The following is a 22,880-nucleotide window of genomic DNA, read 5'->3' on the forward strand; positions in this document are numbered from 1 at the left end:
TTGGGAGACCGAGGCAGGCAGATCACGAGGTCAGGAGATAGAGACCATCTGGCTAACACGGTGAAACCCCGTCTCTACTAAAAAAAATACAAAAAAATTAGCCAGGCGTGGTGGTGGGCACCTGTAGTCGTGAACCCAGGAGGCGTGAACCCAGGAGGCGGAGCTTGCAGTGAGCTGAGATAGTGCCACTGCAGTCTGGCCTGGGTGAAAGAGCTAGACTTTCGTCTCGAAAAAAAAAAAATTCGAGCAGATATGATTATGTCAAATGCAGCTACTCATATAGGGTCTTTCCTCTCCTGTATTAGTATACATTGTTTTTGGACTTAAAATGTAAGGTGTGTTTTGAGCAAAATAGGAAGAAATGTTGCTTCACAGGAGTCATTTTGGTTATGGAGCATCATTATTTTATTTTATTATTTTTTTTTTATTTTATTTTTTTTTTTTTTTGAGACGGAGTCTTGCTCTGCCGCCCAGGCTGGAGTACAGTGGCCGGATCTCAGCTCACTGCAAGCTCCGCCTCCCGGGTTCACGCCATTCTCCTGCCTCAGCCTCCCGAGTAGCTGGGACTACAGGCGCCTGCCACCTCGCCCGGCTAGTTTTTTGTATTTTTAGTAGAGACGGAGTTTCACCGTGTTAGCCAGGATGGTCTCGATCTCCTGACCTCGTGATCCGCCCATCTCGGCCTCCCAAAGTGCTGGGATTACAGGCTTGAGCCACCGCGCCCGGCCAAGCATCATTATTTTATACTCCATTAATTATATAACTCTAGCCAGTCATGTCTTCTACCACGCGAACCTATATATTCCAGGTTTGTTTACAATAAAACCAACCTAGATAGATCTAGGTATATCCTGGTAGAAATTTTTGCAGATAAGGAGTTGACAAATACCTTTAGTGTGTCTACCAGGAGGTCAGGTGATTAGCATGTTTACAAGGAGTTTGGGTTGATGCCATTCGCTTCTCTCTGGGCAGCTGTAGGTAGAAGGGGAAGGGGAGGGGGGTTCTAGAACCCCCTGGTGCTAACGCTTTTCTTCCTAAATTTATTCTGCGTACAATAAAACTGAAACTCCGAGCCCCACAAAATCTCCCTTACCAATAAAATCAGTCTCTCCTTACAAGTCTGATAAGCCTGGTCATTCCTGGTTTGAAGACCTGCAGACTCAACCAAGGTAGTTAAGTTCCAAAGGAATGCCAACTCTTAATAATCCCCCTGAACTTTTCATTGCCTTCAGAATCTGTGAACTAGATCCCAGAATGCCTCAGAAGATGAAGGCTTAGAAAAGAAGATTTTCCTGACTAATATTGGCAAAAATCCTGTAGAATATGTGTGGGAATGAATTCTAAGGGAAAGAGAACAAGGAAAAGAGAACAGAATTTTAGATCAGACTAAATTTATTGATATGGGTGCACTTACCAGAGATTCTGGATTTCATATCCTAGAATCCAGGTATTAAGCAGTTCCAAGAGGTTCTAATTGTTTGGTTATCTGAAGCCCAGGCTCAGTGGTAGCCTATGCCCAATGAAATTGGGATGCCAGTAATTTCTTGGTATAATATAGAAGAAATAATAAAAGATTAAGAAAAAGTGCTAGAACGGTATCACCTATGAGCTAACCTACTCCCTATATTGAGTTCTTTGGGAGGTCCCAGAAGACACTGGTGAGGAAAGCATCAGCATCCTTGAAAAGCACTGTGGTAGCCATCCTGTATGCCTGAAAAAAGGTGAGAGATGCTGCCAAACAGTCTTCCTGATTTCAAAGGGGATGATGCGCTTCTGCTGTGGCAGAGGCCAAGTAGCAGTACTTAACTGGCACAGGCAACATAAGCATAGTTTTTATAACAGACACAAACCTGGAATGGTAATCAGAATGTTTTCAGTCCTAGGGATTCTTGGTATTGGTTAATTTATCATGGTGTCCCAAATCCAAAATAAATGTTGATGTCAATAAGTCCTATTTGTTCAGTTTTCAAATCTATATTCTTTCCCTAGAAAATCTCATGACTTCAAGCTCCATCTATTCTAATAACTCTAAATTTATATTTCCAGTTCATACTTCTCATTTGAGTAAGAGGATATTGATATGGCTTGGACCTGTGTTCCCTCCAAATCTCATGTTGAAATGTGACCACCAATACTGGAGGTGGGCATAGAGGGAGGTGTTTGGATCATGGGGACAGCTCCCTCATGAATGGCTTGGTGCTATCCTTGCAGTAATGAGTGGGTTCTCATTCTGTGAGTTTACATGAGATCTGGTTGTTTAAAAGGACCTGGCACCTCCTCCTCCTCTCTCTTGCTCCCTCTCTTGCAATGTGATATGCTGGCTCCCTGCTTGCCTTCCACCATGACTGTATGCTTCCTGAGGCCCTCACCAGGACCAGATGCCAGTGCTATGCTTCCTTTACAGCCTGCAGAACCATGAGCCAAAATACACCTCTTTTCTTTATAAATTACCCAGTCTCAGGTATTCCTTTATTAGCAATGCAAATGGACTAATTCAAGACTTAAAGGGACCACTCAAGAGTCTGAAATGTTTCTGGATTTGGGGAAATACAAGGAATTGTATCAACACTATGCCTGATGTTCCCACTCATATTTGGGAGTTAAAAAGTAGAGAAGTAGAATGATAGTTACCAAGGGCTGGGAAAGGTGGGTCAGAGTGGGAGAAATGAAGAGGGGTTGGTTAATGAGAACATACCATTAGATAGAAAGAATAAGTTCTAACGTTTGATAGTACAGTAAGGTGACTACCGTTAGCAATAATTTATAATATAAATAGCTTCAAAATAGTTCAAAAAATAGTTTCAAAACAGCTAGAAGAGTTGAAATGTTCCTAACATGAAGAAATGATAAATGCTTGAGATGATGGATATCCTAAGTACCCTGATTTGAGCATTATACATTGTAGGCATATATCAAAATTATCACATGGATCCCACAAATATGTCCAATTACTGGTATCAATTTTTTTAAAACATGCCCAAAAAAGTCTATAAAAAAGCAAGAGGCTGTCACTGGAGCTGTTCAAGCCCATGCGAGAACAAAACAAGGATGCTGTATCGGAACTATGCTGCATGCCTGTAGATGGTGGGGCCAAGCTGACAGTCCTCTGGGGACCAGATATAGACCCTGTGAAAGAAATCATGCTGGTGTTATTTTAAAGATATCCAAACTCAAGAGAGGGTCAAAAGGACTTCAAAAAAGAAATTTCAGGGCACTGCAGGAAGACAGGCATTGACTCCACCAAGAGAGTTACAGTCAAGGTTCTCAGTAGGGCTTCTGAAAACACACATAGAAAAAGTTCACGGGAAAAGAGGCAACTGTACATTTACCTAGAAATCAACCCCTGATTCCCTTCTCCCCTCTCCTTGTGAGACTGTGCTCTTTTCTCCATCTCCTCTTCCCCTGGACCCCACTCAGGCGGAAAAGAGGTAAAAGGACCACCATGCCCTCTCTGCTGCTATGGGCTTCAGGCTTGGATCAGGCCCAAATAGAGGAGGGGAAACATTTTAAGGTTAATAAAGTTGGAACTTAGGTTATTACAATGAACTGAAAATTTTAATCACTGAAATGAGAGTATTTCTGTGACTAAAAAGTACTGGGAAATTAATGGAATGAGTGCCTAAGATTTTACTGGAATGGGAAGAACAGGGTCACAGATTGAGTTTAATAGGAAGCAGTGAGAATAAGAGTTTGGGTTCAGCTCCGGTTCAGCTCCTTCCATAAATCAGTTGCAACGTTAGATATTTAATTATTTCAGTTAAAATGATGTAAGTAAATCTCTTCTCTCCAAGGAGAACAGTAACAGAGAGGGTAACCCATATGCAAAACTGAGTACACCAAGGAGCATGTTTAGGCCTGGCCTAAGGTTCAGTCCAGGTCTAAGGTTTCCAATGTGGACTCAGATGTCCTACCTTATGACACAAGTGCAGGTATAGTTCAATCCCTTCCCAAAGCAACAACAATCCAAGTAACTGCAAAAGCAAAGAAAAAGAGTTATTTTGAAATCACCAAGTTGCCACCCAAAGCACTGTTCCTATAGCTCCAAATTCTGTTCACAGTCCAGTAGTACACTCACTTCTTGCTATACCTGTACTTCATTTAGCCTCTGGGAGTTTTCCATGCTGTTTGCCTGAAAAAGCTCCCTCTCCCGATGCCACTGACTGCCAGTTCAAATCTTGCCTCCTGTTTATAACTTCCATCTGCAACCTCAGGAAGAATTCTGTGTTATCTCCTCGAAGATTTCATAACAATTACCACACTGATACTCTTCCTGAGCTCCTGCCCATTTCTTTTCCCTGTGAGGAATCTTATTCCTGGTATTACTCAGACTCACTTGTAAGAGAAGAAAGTTCAGGAGGCAGCCCTTCCAAGGACTCTTGTTGTCCAAGGACAACAGGGCTGTTGTTACTACTGTCAAACCACTGTTGTTAACACTGGTATAGATTCAATAAATCTCGGATTTTAATCTAAATCTAGCCAGTCACCAAGTCAGTGTAAAGATAAAAATTGAAAACTGGAGTCCTCAGATGCCTGGGATATTAATGATAATTTGATATGTAAGGCACTTACCTCTTTATCAAAATTATTTCATGTATATTTCATTTGTTCTTTACTTAGCCCTATATTATACCATTAAATATTGTTATCATTCTCATTTGAAAAAAAAATGAAACTGAGGTCAGAAGAGTTACATGCCTTGACCAAGGTTACATAGTAACCTAAAGATAGAACTAGAAATAGAATCCAGGTACCCCTTCTTTTTCACTATTGTTGTCATTGTATGTATTCAAAAAGAGGTAGGGTAGAGTAGAAAGTTTGTTAAAATATATTGCTTTATTGGACACTAGAATTCATTCCCCTCTTAGAACCTAACTATACCATTTCATGTTTATTGTGCATAAAAGTGGCACAATTCAGTGGTCAGAGTTTGGCCCAGAGCACATCCTTCATCTACATTTTCCTCCTGTAAAAAAAAAAAGTTTCTAATTGGTCTGCCTATAGCCACCCTCCAAACCAAAACATCGAGAATAATTTTCCTAAAATAGAAAACTGGTTTATATCAAATGTCTTAGCCTTTCTTTCCAGGCCTTCCAAAATCTCACAAACCTATCTTTTCAGCCATGTTTCCCCATTATTCTGTTTTTTTGTTTTTTTGTTGTTTTTTTTTTGAGACGGAGTCTTGCTGTGTCGCCCAGGCTGGAGTGCAGTGTGGCTCGATCTCGGCTGACTGCAACTCCGCCTCCCAGGTTCACGCCATTTTCCCACCTCAGCCTCCTGAGTAGCTGGGACTACAAGCGCCCACCACCACGCTCGGCTAATTTTTTAAAATATATTTTTAGTAGAGATGGGGTTTCACCAGGTTTAGTCAGGTTGGTCTCGATCTCCTGACATCGTGATCCACCCTCCTTGGCCTCCCAAAGTGCTGGGATTACAGGCAGGAGCCACCGCACCTGGCCCCCCATTATTCTTCATTATGCCCTACATACTAACAGAACTGACCTTTCCTTCTCAGCAAGATATCCTATATTTTTCTGTCTTGCTTAGTCATGAAGCTCCCTCAGCCCACAACGTTCTTCCTCATTACCATATCTATATGTCCAAATCTAACACTCCTTTAAGATCCCACTCCAGTGACAAGGAATAGTTGTAACTTATATCTCACACCTACCTCCATGAAATGCACTGCATGAAAACAGAAATTGCTTAGTTTTTATTGATCTCCGTATACTCAGCACTTCTCACAATGTTCTGCTCATATAATGATGAATAAGCTTTTTTGAAAGAAAAAGTTCATGCAAATAGCAACAAATTTGGGGGCTAGGTTCTTCTGTATCAGACAAGAATTCAATAGAGAAAGGAATGGTGAAATCAGAGAAAGTTATCTGCCCTATGTATAAATGGGCACTGCAAAACTCTATCTAAAGTTATCCTCCCATTTCCATAGACTTTTCTCTTACCTGGCATAAATTTATCACACTAAGAGACACTAGTACGTTAGGCAACAGAAACAAGGCCACACTATTGCCAAAAGGCTTTTGCTAAAATGTACTTTGCATCTGGGCTAGGTGACTAGCATTTGTATATTAGAACAAGTTCAACAAACTAGTAAATTTTTATAAGGCCCAGAAAGACTGATTTTCAGAAGATGGGACATGAGATGAGTAAAGATACTGCTGATGTGAAGCTATGGGTATCTAAAATGACAATATTGAGGGAACCATAGGATAGGGTATAAAACAAGGAAATAGAAAAAGGATGTTCTGTTATACTTTCAAAGGGCCAAACTGGCAAGACACATCCTCTAACAGAATAGGCTTTCCTTCCACATCCTATTCCTTGTGCCTAAAATTCAACTAGCTAATGTAAACCCCAACTCTACTAAGACAAGAATGAACTTGGGTTCTGAGAGCCCCCAGTACCAACTGGATACTATACCACAGGCAGGAACACCTCATCAGGCTACTCAGGAAGGGAGTGGAAGAAATGAGAAGCATTACTCACCAACAGCAATGAAGAGTAGGCAGTCAGGATCCCAGCTAAACTCAGAATAAAAATAGAACAGTAAAACCAGTATCCTGTTCCTAGAAAAATGACCCTGAAAAAAAAAATGTGTTTCAGTTCTTAAAATACTGCAGAGATCAGTAGATTCTGTGTCAAGGATGGGGACAAAACCAGACTAGATAAGGCATAAGAAAATGTAGGGAGATAAAAAGAGAAGCAGTGTGTGAACAGCAGTTTTTGCGGATACTTATATGAGGAGTTTTAAAGTTGTGTTCTGTAGGCAATTGGGGATGCTCATGGGGTTTGTAAACACAGCAGGAATTTAAGTTATTTCGAATATATATTTAAAAATTATGTCCTCTTTTAAAAAATAATATAATACAGAAATTTGGGAATACCGGAAGAGAAACAATATATCCCATAAGTTTACTGCCTGAACAAAACTAATACTTTACACTTTGGCAGGCTCCTTGTCCACATGCATATACATTTTTGGACATCATTGCAATCACAGCCACCATATTAAAAAAAAACCAATTTTTCTGTTCCTAATGTAGCATATGAGAGAAAATTGCTAATGATTTGTTAGGAGAAACAATGTTATACTTGGTCTAGGTATTACACATCAAATAAATTTGAATCTTCGTGTCAAGAACACAGAAATTTCCTCCTCTCTGTACAAAACCTGTAGAAATTATATTTTTTAAGATGTAAACTACAGGCTAGTGAACAAAAAACTACATTAATAAGAATTACAAAGGAAATCCTCTTGGACAAGGGCTGTGAGATAAACTAGGAAGAAACAAACAGGCAAACAGCCTTACTAACAAAAGGTATCCCAGATCAAGACACTGGGAAGAGTGCTCTGTAGAAGATGAGATCACAATCAGGAATCAGAAAACATGTAAGGGATGTCAACAAATGAACCCTATGAAGCCAACAAATAGAAAAACTTGGACCCAAGAAAACATAATTAATAGAACAATCAGAAAAGAGCCACAAAATAAATATATTTAAGATCTTCCATAATGTAAAGGAATGATTCACATCCATGAAACAAGAATAGGGTGTTTTAAGCCAAGCACAATTTTTTGATGTTATCAAAACAATCAAACAGAGATCTTGAAAAAAAATTTTTGAAATGAAAAGAACATGAAATCGGGCCTTAATAGCACTCTAGATATAGTCAAAGAATTAATGAGTTTAACCAAATCGAGATACTGACTTTGCTCTCCAAGTAACAAAGAAAACAATGTTTGTCATTTCATGGTACTCCTCTTTCTTCTAATCATTTTACTGGTCACATTGATATTTTATTTTAATCTCTTTCAACCTAAAAGGTTTTCTTTTGGATGTCTGATCACATGTAAATATTACTATTAGTTTGGTTTACTTCAAAGCCCTCTCACCAAACTCAGGTGAAGTTCCCACCCCTCAGCTATGGATTATAGGCAAAAGAAGAACCGTGATTTGGCTTTTCCTCTCTCTCCTTCTACTTCTTCCCATCCCAGTAAGTAACTGTACTTACTGTTGGTGGTGGTAGTGGTGTGAAAAAAGGGAGTGAAAAGAATAAGAAGGAGTTTGCTTATGTGACTGCCTGAACATCAGTGGGAATTGAAAAAGGAAGTCTCTTTTCTTGGCCATCACTTCTTTAAGCTGGGAATATACAATGCTGATGACTATGCAGTAGGCCTACTCTACATGAATGTGTCCAAGTTAGGCTTCTTCTGACTTAGCATTTTTAAGCAGTTTTCTCTGTGCTCTGGACTATTGTGTTACATCCCGCTAGCAGCATAATCACACCTCCATTTTGGATGTAGGCCTACTCACTCAACCAAGACAGCTTATTGGGGCAGCCTAGTCAATGCAACCTACTCATGTAAAATCCATATTTTCTGTTATCTTTATAACAGAATGTTTAAAGAAACTTTCAAGGACCCTTTCCCTGCTTTCTCACAGCTGTAAGATGCAGTTTTCTTGCACTTTTCCCCAATACATACTGCAATGTTTTATATCAGCATCACCAACTGTCAGCTGACAGTAACTCTAGATGAGAAAAAAAGACACATTGATGGTGGAGGCCCTAGGAACCCTTGCATAGTGAGAAATGGAGAAACAACACACACAGAGGGGAAAAGAGAGAAGTTACAGTTACCCTACCAAAAAATTCTGCTCTTTCTAGCTAAGGGGAACAACTAGAAAAGCTAGACAAAATGTTCTGAAAAATCTAAATGAAAGCATCAGACATCTACCCGACACTGAAGAACTATGGAGCCAAGATCCAAACAAGGAAGGAAATCCAGAGATAGTGTAGCATTTGGGGTAATTTTTCTCTAGAATTGGCTAAGGTACAGCAAGCTCTTATAAACTTCACAGGGCTACAGGGGAGAAGGTAACCTTGTAAATACCATACACTTTGATTTGGAACCTTCCAGGGTTATATCCTAGGGGAAAGCACAAACTTTTCCAGTTTGTGATTTGTGGGGGAATGAATCCTAGCTTTGAAGCATCTAAATGTGTGAACAGACATTATTAGTCTGCTCTCCCTAGGTACTGGCTTGATGGCGTACACAGCTCAGGCCTCTTCTCTTCCTAACAGTCACCTTCTATGGGACACCTAGGGGTTATTTTTTATACAGGGAAAAAAAGATTCTAGATGAAAGATCAGAGGTGCATGATAAAATGAAGAGTAATAAAAAAGTAAATACATAGGTAAATGTAAAAGAATATTAACTATACAAAACAATAATGTCATCTGTGGTTGGAAAAGTATGTAGGATTAAAATATATGATGAGAATGGCTTATAACTCAGAAGGAGGTAAATGAAGTTAAGGTGTTTCAAGATCCTCGTATTATCCAGGAAAAGGTTAAAATACTAATATAAGACTTTGGTGAGTCAAGATTACATGTTGCAATTTCCAGGGCAGGTACAAAAAAGACAGCAAGAGTCAGTAGGAGAGAAAATATGGGTATTCCTTCCAAGTTAATAGAGGGAAAAATAAAGTAATAAAAAATACTTAATATAAAGTAAGGCAAGAAAAGAGGAAAAAAGAACACAGGGCTGGGTGCAGTAGTTCACACCTGCAATCCCAGCAATTTGGGAGGTCGAGGCGGGCAGATCACTTGAGTTCAGGAGTTTGAGACCAGCCTGGGCAACATGGCAAAACCCTGTCTCCATGAAAAAAAAAAAAAAAAAAAAATTAGCTAGGTGTGGTGGTTTGCACCTGTAGTCCTAGCTACTTGGGAGGCTGAAGTGGGAGGATCATTAAGCTTGGGAGGCAGAGGCTGCGATAAGCCAAGATCACACCACTGCACTCCAGCCTGGGCAACAGAGTGAGACCTTGCCTCAAAAACAAAACAAAACCCACAGAACTGATAGGACAACAGCATTAGGAAGAATATGGCTGTAAGCTCAAATAAAATATATTAGTGATATATTAGTACAGAGCTATTTTTTATTTGGAACATAAAGACAAATACTGCCAAACTGGATTTGAGAAACCCAACCACATGCTATTTATAAGAGAAACTTCCAAAACATGAGCTATAGAAAGGTTAAAAAAATAAAGGATGGAAAAGATAAACCATGCAAAGCTAGTACAGCTATATTAGTTATTATACAAAATAGTCTTCAAGTTAAAAACATATGAAGAAAATGAAAGACTATGCTGCAACTTTGCACTAGGATTGAAGACTTCATCGGTACTCAGACTTGTGCCTGATTTACAACACTGCATCCTGGCAGACGAAATTCACAAATCGGGGATGCTTGCAAGGAAGATCATGGAAGCTAGCCAGTAAGCATCTCAGTCTTGGGAACAATGGTGAGGGTTCCAAGCCATGCTTGTGGTCAATGCAAAAGCCTGTTGTGAGGAATATTTCTATAAAATGCCTGGAAGAGCAATTCCAAAAAGTGGCTAGGGACCAATGCTTGACTGAGGCACTGTCTAATGAAAGTAATAATGACCAGAGTGACCAGTGTCATTTTGATGACCAGAGTTTCTTCTTACCACCACCACCACGCTATTTTTGCTATATTGTGGTAAGCCCCAGAACTTTGATACCACTCAAGGGATGGGGAGAGAGGCAGAAAGATTTGGATATTAGACTTTGCATAAACCTTGTCAACTATGGATCTCAGAGCTGGTATTTTAAAATTTATAAATATGAATAAATTATACCATAGCATTTATATTTTAAATTGAAATACAATTTCTGTGAAATAATTCAGAACTGGCCCATAAATAAAACTGCAGATGAACCAGTGAGAAGGCTAACTGAAAACCCCCAATGAATAAGTAAGCAAAGGAAAATAAATTTTAAAATAAATTAGTTAAATAAACTTGTTCTGAAACTAAATGATTCAAATTAAAACAAAAAAATTTCATCAAGAAAAAATATGCAATGTTAGAGTATTTAATCCTATCATATACCTCTGTTTTAAATAGAAATTGCTATAACCTTTTGAGAAAGTACTTTGGCAATAGATATAATTTTTTTTTTTTTTTTTTTTTTGAGTCAGGGTCTGGCTCTGTCACCCAGGCTGGAATGCAGTAGCACAGTCTTGGCTCACTGCAACCTCTGCCTCCCAGGCCCAAGGGATCCTCCCACCTCAGCCTTCTAAGTAGCTGGGACTACAGGCACACACCACTATGCCTGGCTAATTTGGGGGCATAATGAATTTTAACAACGTTTATTCTTCTTGACTCAATAATGCCATTTATGGGAATCTATTCTAGGAAAATTAGTCAGAATACAAAGATTTCTCTGCATTACTAGTTTATAAAAACGAGAAAATTGGACACACATATAATGCCTAACAATTAAAAATGGCTAAGTGTATTATAGCATCTGTCATGAAATATTTTTAAACCGTTTTAAGTGATGTTCATTAGGAGTTTAAAAATTTTGTTAAAATGTTTATTTTAAGTGAAAAGAAAAAGCAAAATGATGTATACAACATGAACATAATACAAAAATCAGCATAGAAAAATATATCAAGTGATTATCTCTCAAGAATGGGACTAGGCAGATACTATATTTCTAACTTTTTGCATTTTACACATAAAATAACAAACTATGTTTTACTTCTATAAGAAAAAAAAAACCAACTGTATTCCATTTTTAAAAGCCCCGTATCCGAACAGATCCTTCTTCCCCATATACCAAATAACAAGATTTGCAGTAAGGTTAGCAGACATCAAGCCAGAAAAACTAGAAGGGCTGGGGACATTCCAGAGTAGGAGTTTAGCCATGAAAGAGTGCTGGGAAGGGATACATGTCACTGTGTGCAGAATCCTAGGAAGCCTCCTAAGAACAGTAGGGAGAGGAAGAGGGTATAGGAGCAGCAGAGAAGGCAGGGTTCAGGGATAGAGATCATGAAGACCTAGTGTCGGCATCAGTAGCTCAAAGAGACTAAAGAAAAGATACCAGGGAATCATTATCTGAGTAGAAGGACTGTGGATATCGGAAGCATGAAAGCTTCCCACTGAGCCAGATTTAGTCTGAGACTGAGCACAGTGGAAGAAAGTATAACAAGTTAGGGTGCTAAGCATCCTACCCCTGCCCCAGAGGCAGGCCTCTCACCCACAAGCTGTGGAAAGCCCAGTTTTGTCTTCCTTCCCTACTATATCATCAGATCTTTTCAGCCTGAGGTAGAATCCAGGTGGTTATCAGACCAAAATGCCCTTACACAAATGAAACTACAAAAAGTGAAACTCACCAGTCAAAGTTAAAGTATTCATTGGATGTTTCTATCCACAGGAACAGCAACATCACAGACAAGACGAATGAAATTACCAGGCACGGGCAAAATAATTGCTCTTTCTGGGAAGAGAAAAAAGAAATCGAACTTAGCTCCATTTATCCTTCTTACCTCAGCAGTTTCTGTACACACTTGCCAAACTACCTTTCCTTGCGTTCCCCACCTCAGGTATAAGTTGCACTGCCATGCATTACTCTCCTGAGGCTGGAGTGACCACTCTCTTTTTACCCCTACCAAATCCTGTATATGCCTATTTACAACCTTTCTTACACTGAACTGGAATTATGCATTTATGTTTTATCTGATGCTACACTGTTTCTTCCTTGAGGAAAAGGAACATCTCTGTATTACCAATACATAGTATAGTTTCTTGAACATAGCTGGCTTTTAACAATCATCTGTTGAATTCATCTGCCTCTCCAGCTACCAGATGTTTTGTTCAGTAATTAATTTATTGATTCATGCATCATTAATTAGTTCATTGAGTCATCAATCTACCCCATTGGAGAAGAAAGGGGGAATCAGAGTTAAAGAATAATTTTTTTTAAGTAGCTATTTTGTTCTAGTAAAATGCTAAGGATTTCACAAGCTACTTTCATTTGATTTATTTCTCATTAGAGCCATAGGAGTTAGGCATCAATCTCATTTTTGCAGAAGAAAGCTCAGAGAGGTAAAATAATTGATTCAAGATCACACAGCTAAGAAGTAGCAGGGGCAGGACTAGAACCCAGATCTGTATAAGCTCAAAGCCAAAATGGAGGTTATCATTATGGAGGAGGTACTGCTTTCTCTGAAAGCAAAGAAGTCTCCCTGTGTTAGTTTTGTCCCTTTCAATACGTCCTCCACACAATCAAATAATCATTCCAAACCACAGCTCAGACTACTTCATCAGCTTAAAGTCTTTGGGGATTCTTTATTCCCAATGGCAGAGGTCAAATTCTTAAAACCACACAACATTGGACCCATCTCCCTCTCTAGCTTCTTTTCCCCTCACTTCTTTCATATCCTCTCCTTCATCTAAAATAAACCTTATATCAATCTCCAAACTCACTATGCCCTTTGACTCCTCCTCCAATACCAATTCTTCCACCATCCCCAATTCTCTACCTATCCAATTCTTAATCACCCTTCACCTTCTAAAAGGTGCCCCTCCCCTTGGTATGTGCCTGTGCACATGCACATGCAGTTACAGCACTTCTCTCACTATATTGAGATTGTGTGTGTGTACTTATCTTTCCCCACAGTAGACTGAATTCCTTGAGAGCAGGAAGCATGCCTGAAGCACTTGTATTATCCCCAGTGACTCGCATAGAAGCCAAATATCTGGGCAGGAAAGATACAGTGGGGACAGAAGAACATTCCTGCCTACTCCAGGGAAACCTCCCATTTCCTACCCCTTTCCTTGTGTTCCCCACCTCAAGTATAAGAAATTAATTATCCAATATGTCTGATTCTGGGACCCCAGTTGGGCCATGTTCACAAATAAGCAAAGGTACATGATTTTGCTCTTCTGTTCTCATTTCAGTGTGCTGATAATCACTTATACCATGTAGCTCACCAAAGGGTTCCAACATATGGCTTACAAATAGAGGCCCTAAAAGAGGCTAGTCCATATGCCACCACTCAGTCTTACTAGAGCTCTTCCTTAGGGAAAATCACCACTAGCTTGACCAATTATAAAGGAGCACCTTGTTTCTCACTTGCTGTTTTTTTCTCCCGAGAAGAGAAATTCACAGAGGAGAGCAAATTACAATTCAGGCATCCCCGTAATCCCTAACCAAAAATATCTAATTGCACCCAAACATCACTTTTTCTTCAAGATTCACTGAATGAATAAATGCAAAAGTGAATTAATGAATAAACATAAAAGAGGTAGTAAGGAAAAGTAAAGAAAAAAAGTGAAAAATGAAGTGAAGGAAAGAAATGAAGAAAGCAAGTACATGTTTCAGTAAGTTTAATATTGGTGCAATACTTTTATGGAAGAAATGGAGCCCTAGCATCCCCAGTCCTGGAGACCGTAAAGAGCCCTTATGGGGCCAGCGGTCAGCCTATGTTCCCCACATCTGAGAAAACGTGGTCCAGCTCCTCATCAGTTTGTACCCAAGTGCAGCAACAAAATCCAACTTTAGTTTTTTCCCATTGTCTGAATTTCCAAAGGCAACTATAGCAGCCAGTAAGGAAGGTGACATAGCATTGGTGGTTGAAGATGCGTGGAATCCATGGATTAAGTTTTTTTCGTTTTCCTGTCTTATTCCTCTTGCGCTCAATCCTGTTGACCTTCTTAAACATGATTCACCCTTTGGCTGAAAGACAAATAAAATAATCAGGATCTAGTGTAACTCCCCTTAATGTATCTTATCCCATCATTCTACAGAAAATTTTACCAAAGAGAAATGGATTTTTAAAAAACTGTTTATAATCAAAGATAATACAGTGGATTTGGGGCAGAAAAATAGAGCTTCTTCCTACCTTTCTCACTAACTTGTTGAGTGTTTACTGTGATCACTGCATCACTCTAGGTTTAGTTTTCTCACCTCTAAAATTGGACAATATTCCCTGTCCTCACCACCTAATAGATGCTGAAAGAATCCAATGAGATAATATATACAAATGTGCTTCTCAAATTGCAATATGCTGTTGAAATAACTTGAGATGTTAAAGGCATGGGTGAGGTACATGAAAATACCATCCTTGACTAATAAGTGACTCAGATACACAGCTGGCTGCTTCTTCCCTTTCTCTCCTCTCCCATATGGAATCAGTTAGGGTTAGCTTCAATTATGAAAGACGGAATCTTCAAAACAACAATGGCTGAAATGTGACAAGTTTATTTTTCCTTTGCCAACCAAAAATATTTCAGAGATAGAACAAAATATGGAGTATGTGGCTTCACAACGGCATTAAGAACACAGGCACCCACCACAACCTGCACCTGTGTACATCATCAAGGAGCCTGGGGACAGGCCAACATCACCTGGCACCACTACCAGCACCAATGCCTACCCACATGTGCCACCTGGGGACCTATGGACTGACCTACCCATCCTACTGCTGTCACTGCTAGCACCAGTGCATGTCACCTGGGAGACCAAAGATTGGCCCCCTAACACTACTGCCATCACAGACACCACACATGCTGCCCAGGGCTCCAGGGTTCCACCCGCCTGCCCAGCACACTGCTAACACTGCCAATACCCAAGCAAGCCACCTAGAGACCTAAAAACTGGCCTTCCTAGACCTGCTAACACCAGTGCCTGTGTACACTGGCCAGGGGTCCAAGGACAGGAACAATTGGCCTGCCATCACCACCACTGGGGCCTGAGGATTGGCCTGCCTGATATCCCCATTCCCAGCAAAGCCTCACTGCAGCCTGTGCTAACAACCACAGCCTAAACCACTGACAAAATCATAGACACCACTGACACTGATTGCAGTCAAAGAAATCCCAGGGAGACTATACTACTGCATGAACCCAAAATAAAAACTACAGTGCCCCACCCAACCAACTCTATAGATACAAGAAAAAAAAAAATCTTCCCCTGTGAAAGCCAACCCAAAAAATAAAAGCAACTGTTATAGCAGATGTGCAGATATCAACGTAAGGACACAAAAAACATGAAAAAGCAAGGAAACATGACAACTTCAAAGTAATATAATAATTCTCCAGCAAGAGATTCCAATGCAAAAGAAATGTGTGAAATGCCTACAAATAAATTAAAATAACAATATTAAATACACCCAGTGAGATACAAGAGAGCACAGAAAAATAATACAAAGATATCAGAAAAACAGTTCAGAATCTGAATGAGATAATTCAATATGGAGATATTATTTCAGAACCTGAAGACAAGTCATTTGAAGTAACCCAGTAAGGTGAAAGAAACAGAAGGAGGGGAGGGGAGAAAGAAAGAGAGGAAGGAAGGCAGGAAGGCAGGAAGGCAGGAAGGAAGGAAGGAAGGAAGGAAGGCAGAGGGAGGGAGGGCAGGGTGGCTCACACCCAGCACCTTGGGAGGCCAAGGTGGATGGATCATTTGAGGTCAGGAGTTCGAGACCACCTTGGCCAACATGATGAAACCCCGTCTCTACTAAAAATACAAAAATTAGCCATGCGTGGTAGTGCATGTCTATAACCACAGCTACTTGGGAGGCTGAGGCAGGAGAACTGCTTGAACCTGGAAGGTGGAGGTTGCGTGATCTGAGATTACACCACTGCACTCCAGCCTGGGTAACAGAGCAAGATTCCATCTCAAAAAAGAAAGAAGGCAGGCAGGCAGGGAAGGAAGGAGGGAGCAAGGGAGGGGAGGGAAAGAGAGAGAGAAGGAGGGAGGGAAGGAAGGGAGGGAGGGAGGGGAAGGAAAGGAGGGAGGGAGGAGGGAGGGAATAAAGAAACCCTACATGACATTTTGGAAACCATTAAGTGACCAAGTACTCGAATTTTGGATATTCCAGAAGAAGAGGTGGGGAAAAGCATAGAAAACCTATTTAATAAAATTATCGCCGAAAACTTCCCAAGTCTTACAAGGGATTCAGACATCCAGAGAGTGGAAGCTCAAAGATCCCCAAATAGATTCAACCCAAAAAGGTCTTTTCCAAGGCACTTTATAGTCAAACTGCCAAAAGTCAAAGACAGAGGATTCCAAAAACAAGAGAAAAGCATCAAGTCACGTATAAGAGAAACCAGTCAGACTAACAGTGGATTTCTCAGTAGAAATCTTACACGATAGGAGAGGATGGCGTGAAAGAAAAACTTTTCTTTCAAAGTGCTAAAAGAAAACAAAGACCAAATGGACCTAACAGACATATACAGAACATTTACATCCAACAATTACAGAATACACACTCTTCCCATCGGCACATAAAACATTCTCCAGGATAGACTAGATGTTAGGCCACAAAACAAGTCTAAACAGATTTGTAAAAATCTAAATCACATTAAGTATCTTTTCTGACCAAAATGGAAAAAAAAATAGAAATCAGTAACAAGAGAAATGTTTGAAACTGTAAAAATACATGGAAATTATTTTAACAACATGGTCCTGATTGACCACTGGTCAATGAAGAAATTAAGAAAAAAATTTTTTGAAACAAATGAAATGAAAAAACACATACTAAAACCTATGTGATACAACAAGAGGAATGCTGAGAGGGAAGCTTATACCAATAAACATTTACATCAAAAGCAGAAAAGATTTCAAATAAATAACTAAACACCTCAAGGAACTAGAAAACGAAGAACAAACCAAACCCCTTCTATTTCTCAATAGAAGACATACAAATAGCCAACAGGTATATGAAAAAATGTTCAATATCACTAATAATCAGGGAAATGTAAATCAACAGCACAGTGAGATGTTATCTTACCCCTGTTAGAAGGGCTATTATCAAAAAGAAAAAAATAAAGAAGGTGGCAAAGACAAAGGGCACTCTTACACACTGTTGGTGGGAACATAAATTAGTACAGGCCATAAAAAACAATATGGAGATTTCTCTAAAAATTAAAATATTGTGGTAACCGTATGATCCAGCAATTCCACCACCTGGTAGTTATCCAAAGAAAGGAAATCAGTATATAAAAGGGATACCTGCACCCCTATGTTTATTGCAGGACTATGCACAATTGCAAAGATACAGAACCACTCTAAGTGTCCATCAATGGACAAACGGATAAAGAAAATGAGCTTATATATACAATACAATACTCTTCAGCCATAAAAAGAAAATGAGATTCTGTCATTTGCAGCAGTATGTATGGTACTGGTGGTCATCATGTTCAGTGAAATAAGTCAGGCACAAAAAGACAAATACTGTATGTTCTCACTCTTGTGGGAACTTAAAAAGTTGATCTCATGGAGGTAGTGAATACAATGATCATTACCAGAGGCTGGGAAGGACGTGGAGTTGTGGGGGGATGAAGAAAGGTAGGTTAATAAGTACAAACATACAGTTAGAGAGAAGGAATAAGTTCTAGTGTTTGATAGCATAGTAGGGTGACTACAGGTAACAATATACAGTATATTTAAAAATAGCTAGAGGATTTGAAATGTCCCTAGTACAAAGAAATGACAAATGTTCAAAGCGTTAGATATCCTAAATACCCTGATTTTACCATTACACATTCTATGCATGTATCAAAATATCACATGTATATAATAAATAAGTACAAACATTATGTATTAATAAAAATCAATTCTTAGAAACTCTGTTTCCTTTTGTTTCTTCCATCAGCATAGACATTTACATATTTGAGAGTTAATATATAATTATTCATACTTGCCAGGTGCAGTGGCTCACGCCTGTAATCCCAGCACTTTGGGGGGCCAAGGCGGGCAGATCAACTGAGGTCAGGAGTTTGAGACCAGCCTGACCAACATGGAGAAACCCGATCTCTACTAAAAACAAAATTAGCGGAGCATGGTGGCGCATGCCTGTAATCCCAGCTACTCGGGAGGCTGAGGCAGGAGAATTGCTTGAACCCAAAAGGTGGAGGTTGCATTGAGCCAAGATGGCACCATTGCACTCCAGACTGGGCAACAAGAGTGAAAGTCTCAAAAAAAAATTATTATTATTCATACTTGATGTGTTTTTGGTATCTGATTATACACATTTTCATTTTTATTAATAAATCTGCAAAATGACAAAAAAACCCTAAAGTAACATAAATCAAAATTCATTGACCGTCCAAGGAGAAACAGACAAATCCAAAATTATAGTCAGAGATTTCAATACCCCTTTCTCAATAATAGTAAGCAGGATAGAGTAGACTTGAAAAACACTAGAATTGGAAAACAGAATTGAAAATACTAGAATTAAATTAGCAATCAATAAGATAGTTGGAAAACTCCTAAATATTTTAAAATTAAATAGCAATTTCTAAGTAACTCTGAGTTAAAAAAAAATCAAAAGGGAAATTAAAACCTTTTGAACTGAATAGAAATGAAAACACAACATAGAAACATTTCTAAGGTATAGTTAAAGCAATACTTAGATTTACATTTATAATGCTAAATGCCCATACTAGAAAAGAACAAGGCCGGGAGCGGTGGCTCATGCCCGTAATCCCAGCACTTTGGGAGGCCGAGGTGGGTGGATTACAAGGTCAGGAGATCGAGACTGTCCTGGCTAACACGGTGAAACCCCGTCTCTACTAAAAATACAAAAATTAGCCGGGCGTGGCGGCGTGCGCCTGTAGTCCCAGTTGCTGGGGAGGCGGAGGAAGAAGAATGGCGGGAACCCAAGAGGCGGAGCTTGCAGTGAACCGAGATCACGCCACTGCACTCCAGCCTGGGCAACAGAGGGAGACTACGAATCAAAAAAAAAAAAAAAAGAAAAAGAAAGAAAGAAAGAAAGAAAAAACAAGATCTCAAAATCAATAACCTCAGTTTCCATCTTCAGACAATCAGTAAAAGTGGAGCAAATTAAATACAAAGTTAACAGAAGATTAGGAGTAATAACAATTGATAAATAGAAAAAATTGGCAAAAAAAAATCAATGAAATCAAAAGCTGGTTCTTTGAGAAGACCAACAAAACTAATAAATTTCTGACTAGGATCATTAAGGAGATTAAAAAAGAAAGAAATTGGCCGGGCGCGGTGGCTCAAGCCTGTAATCCCTGCACTTTGGGAGGCAGAGACGGGCGGATCACGAGGTCAGGAGATCAAGACCATCCTGGCTAACACGGTGAAACCTCGTCTCTACTAAAAAATGCAAAAAATTAGCCGGGCGTGGTGGCCGGCGCCTGTAGTCCCAGCTACTCAGGAGGTTGAGGCAGGAGAATGGCGTGAACCTGGGAGGCAGAGCTTGCAGTGAGCTGAGATCCAGCCACTGCACTCCAGCCTGGGCGACAAAGCCAGACTCCGTCTCAAAAAAAAAAAAAAAAAAAAGAAAGAAATCAGAAATTATCAATATCAGTAATAAAAGAGAACCATCACCACAGACCCTAGAGACATCAAAAGAGTAACAAAGAATTTGGTACAACTTCATTCCTATAAATTCTATAGATACATGAAATGGGCGAATTCCCTGAAAGACAAAAACTACTAAAGCTCACTCCAGAAGAAATAGAAAACTTGAATAGCCCTGTATCTATCAAGTAAATTGAATTTGTTGTTAAAAAGCCTTCCCATCAAGAAAAAGAAAAAAAAAAAGGATTCACTGGTGAATTCTACCAAACATCTACAGAAGAAATAATACCAATTCTATAGAAACTCTTACATCAGAAGAGAAGGGAAGACTTTCCAAATCATTTTATGTGACCAATATCCTGACACCAAAACCAGACAAAGATATCCTAATAAAAGTACAAACCAATATCCCTTACGAATCCAAATGCAAAAATTCTTAACATACATCAGTACATACTGACCAAGTGTAGTTTTCCTAAGGACTGCAAAGATTATTCAACATTCAAAAATCAATCAACTTGGGGCCAGGCATGGTGACTCAATTCTGTAATCCTACAACTTTGGGAGGCTAAGGCAGGCAGACTGCTTAAGCCCAAAAGTTCAAGACCAGCATGGGCAACATGGCCAAATCCTGTATCCACAAAAAAATACAAAAATTAGCTGGGTATAGTGGTACATGGCTGTAGTCCCAGCTTCTCGGGAGGCTGAGGCAGGAGGATTGCTTGAGCCTGGAGATGGAGGTTACAGTGAGCCAAGATCACACCACTGCACTCCAGCCTGGGCAACAGAGTGAGACCTTGTCTCAAAAACAAAACAGAAAAAATAAATAAACTTAATTAACCATATTATCAAACTAAAGACAAACTATATGGCCATCTAAATAGATACATAAAATACTTCTGAGCAAATTCTAACTCCATTCCTGACAAAAACCCTCAGCACACTAGGAATAGCAAATATTATGCCTTTATATGGAGAATATATTAAAAGCTAATAGCTAACTTCACACTTGATGGTGAAAGGCTGATTGCTTTTTAAAGACTAAATGTTTTTTTCTAAGATCGGAAACAAAGCAAGGATGTCTGTTATCACCAATCCTGTTCAACACTGTACTGGCAGTCCCAGCCAGTGCAATAGGCTAGAAAAAGAAATAAAAGGCATAAAGAATAGAAATAAATAAATAAAACTCTATTTGCAGACAACAAAATTATCTACGTAGAAAATCTCCAAAATTCTACAAAAAAAAAAAACTTACAATTAATGAGTTTGGCAAGGTAGAACCAGATGCAAAAATCAAAAATTTTTATAGACTAGGAATGAACAAATAGAAGGTAAAAATTTTAAATCACCATTTACATCATGAAACAGCAAAACATGAATGGGAAAACTGGTGAAATCTGAATAATATCTGAAGTTTAGTTACCAGTAATGTACTGTTATCTTAGTTTTAACAAATGAACCACAGTAAAAGGATAATGCTGGGGGAAACTGAAACTGGGTAAGAGTATACAAGAACTGTCTGTACTATCTTTGTAACTTTTCTGTAAATCTAAAATTATTCCAAGATGAAACATGTATTTAAAAATTAAATTTAAATGATGATTTACAATAGTAACAAACACATACTTAGGTATAAATCTGACAAAATATGTGCAGGATCTGCATGCTGAAAACTACAAGACATGAAAGAAATCAAAGACTCAAGTAAAGACTCATAACAATACTGAGTCTTCTAATCTAAGTACCACTTTCTCGCATTAGAAGACTCAATATTGTTATAATCTCAATTCTCCCCAAACAGATCTACAGGTTCAACATGATTCCAATCAAAATCTCTGAGGACTTTTTTTGTAGAAATCAATAAGCTAAATCTAAGATTTATATGGAAAAGCAAAGGAAAGACTAGCCAAAACAATTTTGAAAAATAATGTATTTTGACTCAAACTACTTGAGTTCAAGACTTAATATAAAGCTACAGTTACCAAGACAGTGTGGAATCAGCAGACAGACAGACATAGAGATCAATGAAACAGAATACCGGTTCCAGAAAAAGGCCCATATATATATGGTCAATTCATGTTTGACAGAAGTATGAAGGATGGAGAAAGGACAGTTTCTTTGACAAATGGTTCTGGAACAACTGGATATTCATCCAAAAACAAATGAACCTCAATCTACAACTTTGCATTTTTTTTTTTTTAAAGACAGAGTCTGCCTCTGTCGCCCAGGCTGGAGTGCAGTGGCAGGTGATCTTGGCTGACTGCAACCTCCGCCACCTGGGAGCAATTCTCCTGCCTCAGCCTCCTGAGTAGCTGGGACTACAGGCACATGTCACCATGTCCGGCTAATTTTTTTTTTTTTTTTGTATGTTTAGTAGAGATGGGTTTCACTGTGTTAGCCAAGCTGGTCTCGATCTCCTGACCTCAAAAGATCTGCCCACCTCAGCCTCCCAAAGTGCTGGGATTACAGGCATGAGCCACTGCGCCCGGCCCACAACTTTGCATTCTTTGTAAAAATTAAATGGATCACAGACTGAAATATAAATCTAAAGCTGGCCAGGTGCGGCAGGTCATACCTATAATCCCAGCACTCTGGGAGGCTGAGGCTAGAGGATCACTTGAGCCCAGGAGTTTGAGACCAGCCTGGGCAACACAGTGGGACCCCATCTCTACATAAAATACAAAAATTAGCCAGATGTGGTGGCACACACCTG

General features: G+C 39.3%; 1 protein-coding gene across 1 annotated transcript in view; it reads right to left on the reverse strand.

The window, feature by feature from the left end:
* Positions 1-22,880, reverse strand: part of GDPD4 (glycerophosphodiester phosphodiesterase domain containing 4) — an 84,532-nt gene that overhangs the window by 55,709 nt on the left and 5,943 nt on the right. Inside the window, exons 2-5 of the mRNA XM_025357592.1 lie at positions 14,367-14,569; positions 12,225-12,328; positions 6,502-6,595; positions 3,912-3,971 (exon numbers count right to left, since the gene is read on the reverse strand). Coding sequence (XP_025213377.1) covers positions 3,912-3,971; positions 6,502-6,595; positions 12,225-12,328; positions 14,367-14,555 — 447 coding nt within the window. The 5' untranslated portion in view covers positions 14,556-14,569. The remainder of the gene's footprint in view (positions 1-3,911; positions 3,972-6,501; positions 6,596-12,224; positions 12,329-14,366; positions 14,570-22,880) is intronic.

This window comes from Theropithecus gelada, chromosome 14, assembly GCF_003255815.1.
Source record: "Theropithecus gelada isolate Dixy chromosome 14, Tgel_1.0, whole genome shotgun sequence".
NCBI lineage: Eukaryota > Metazoa > Chordata > Mammalia > Primates > Cercopithecidae > Theropithecus > Theropithecus gelada.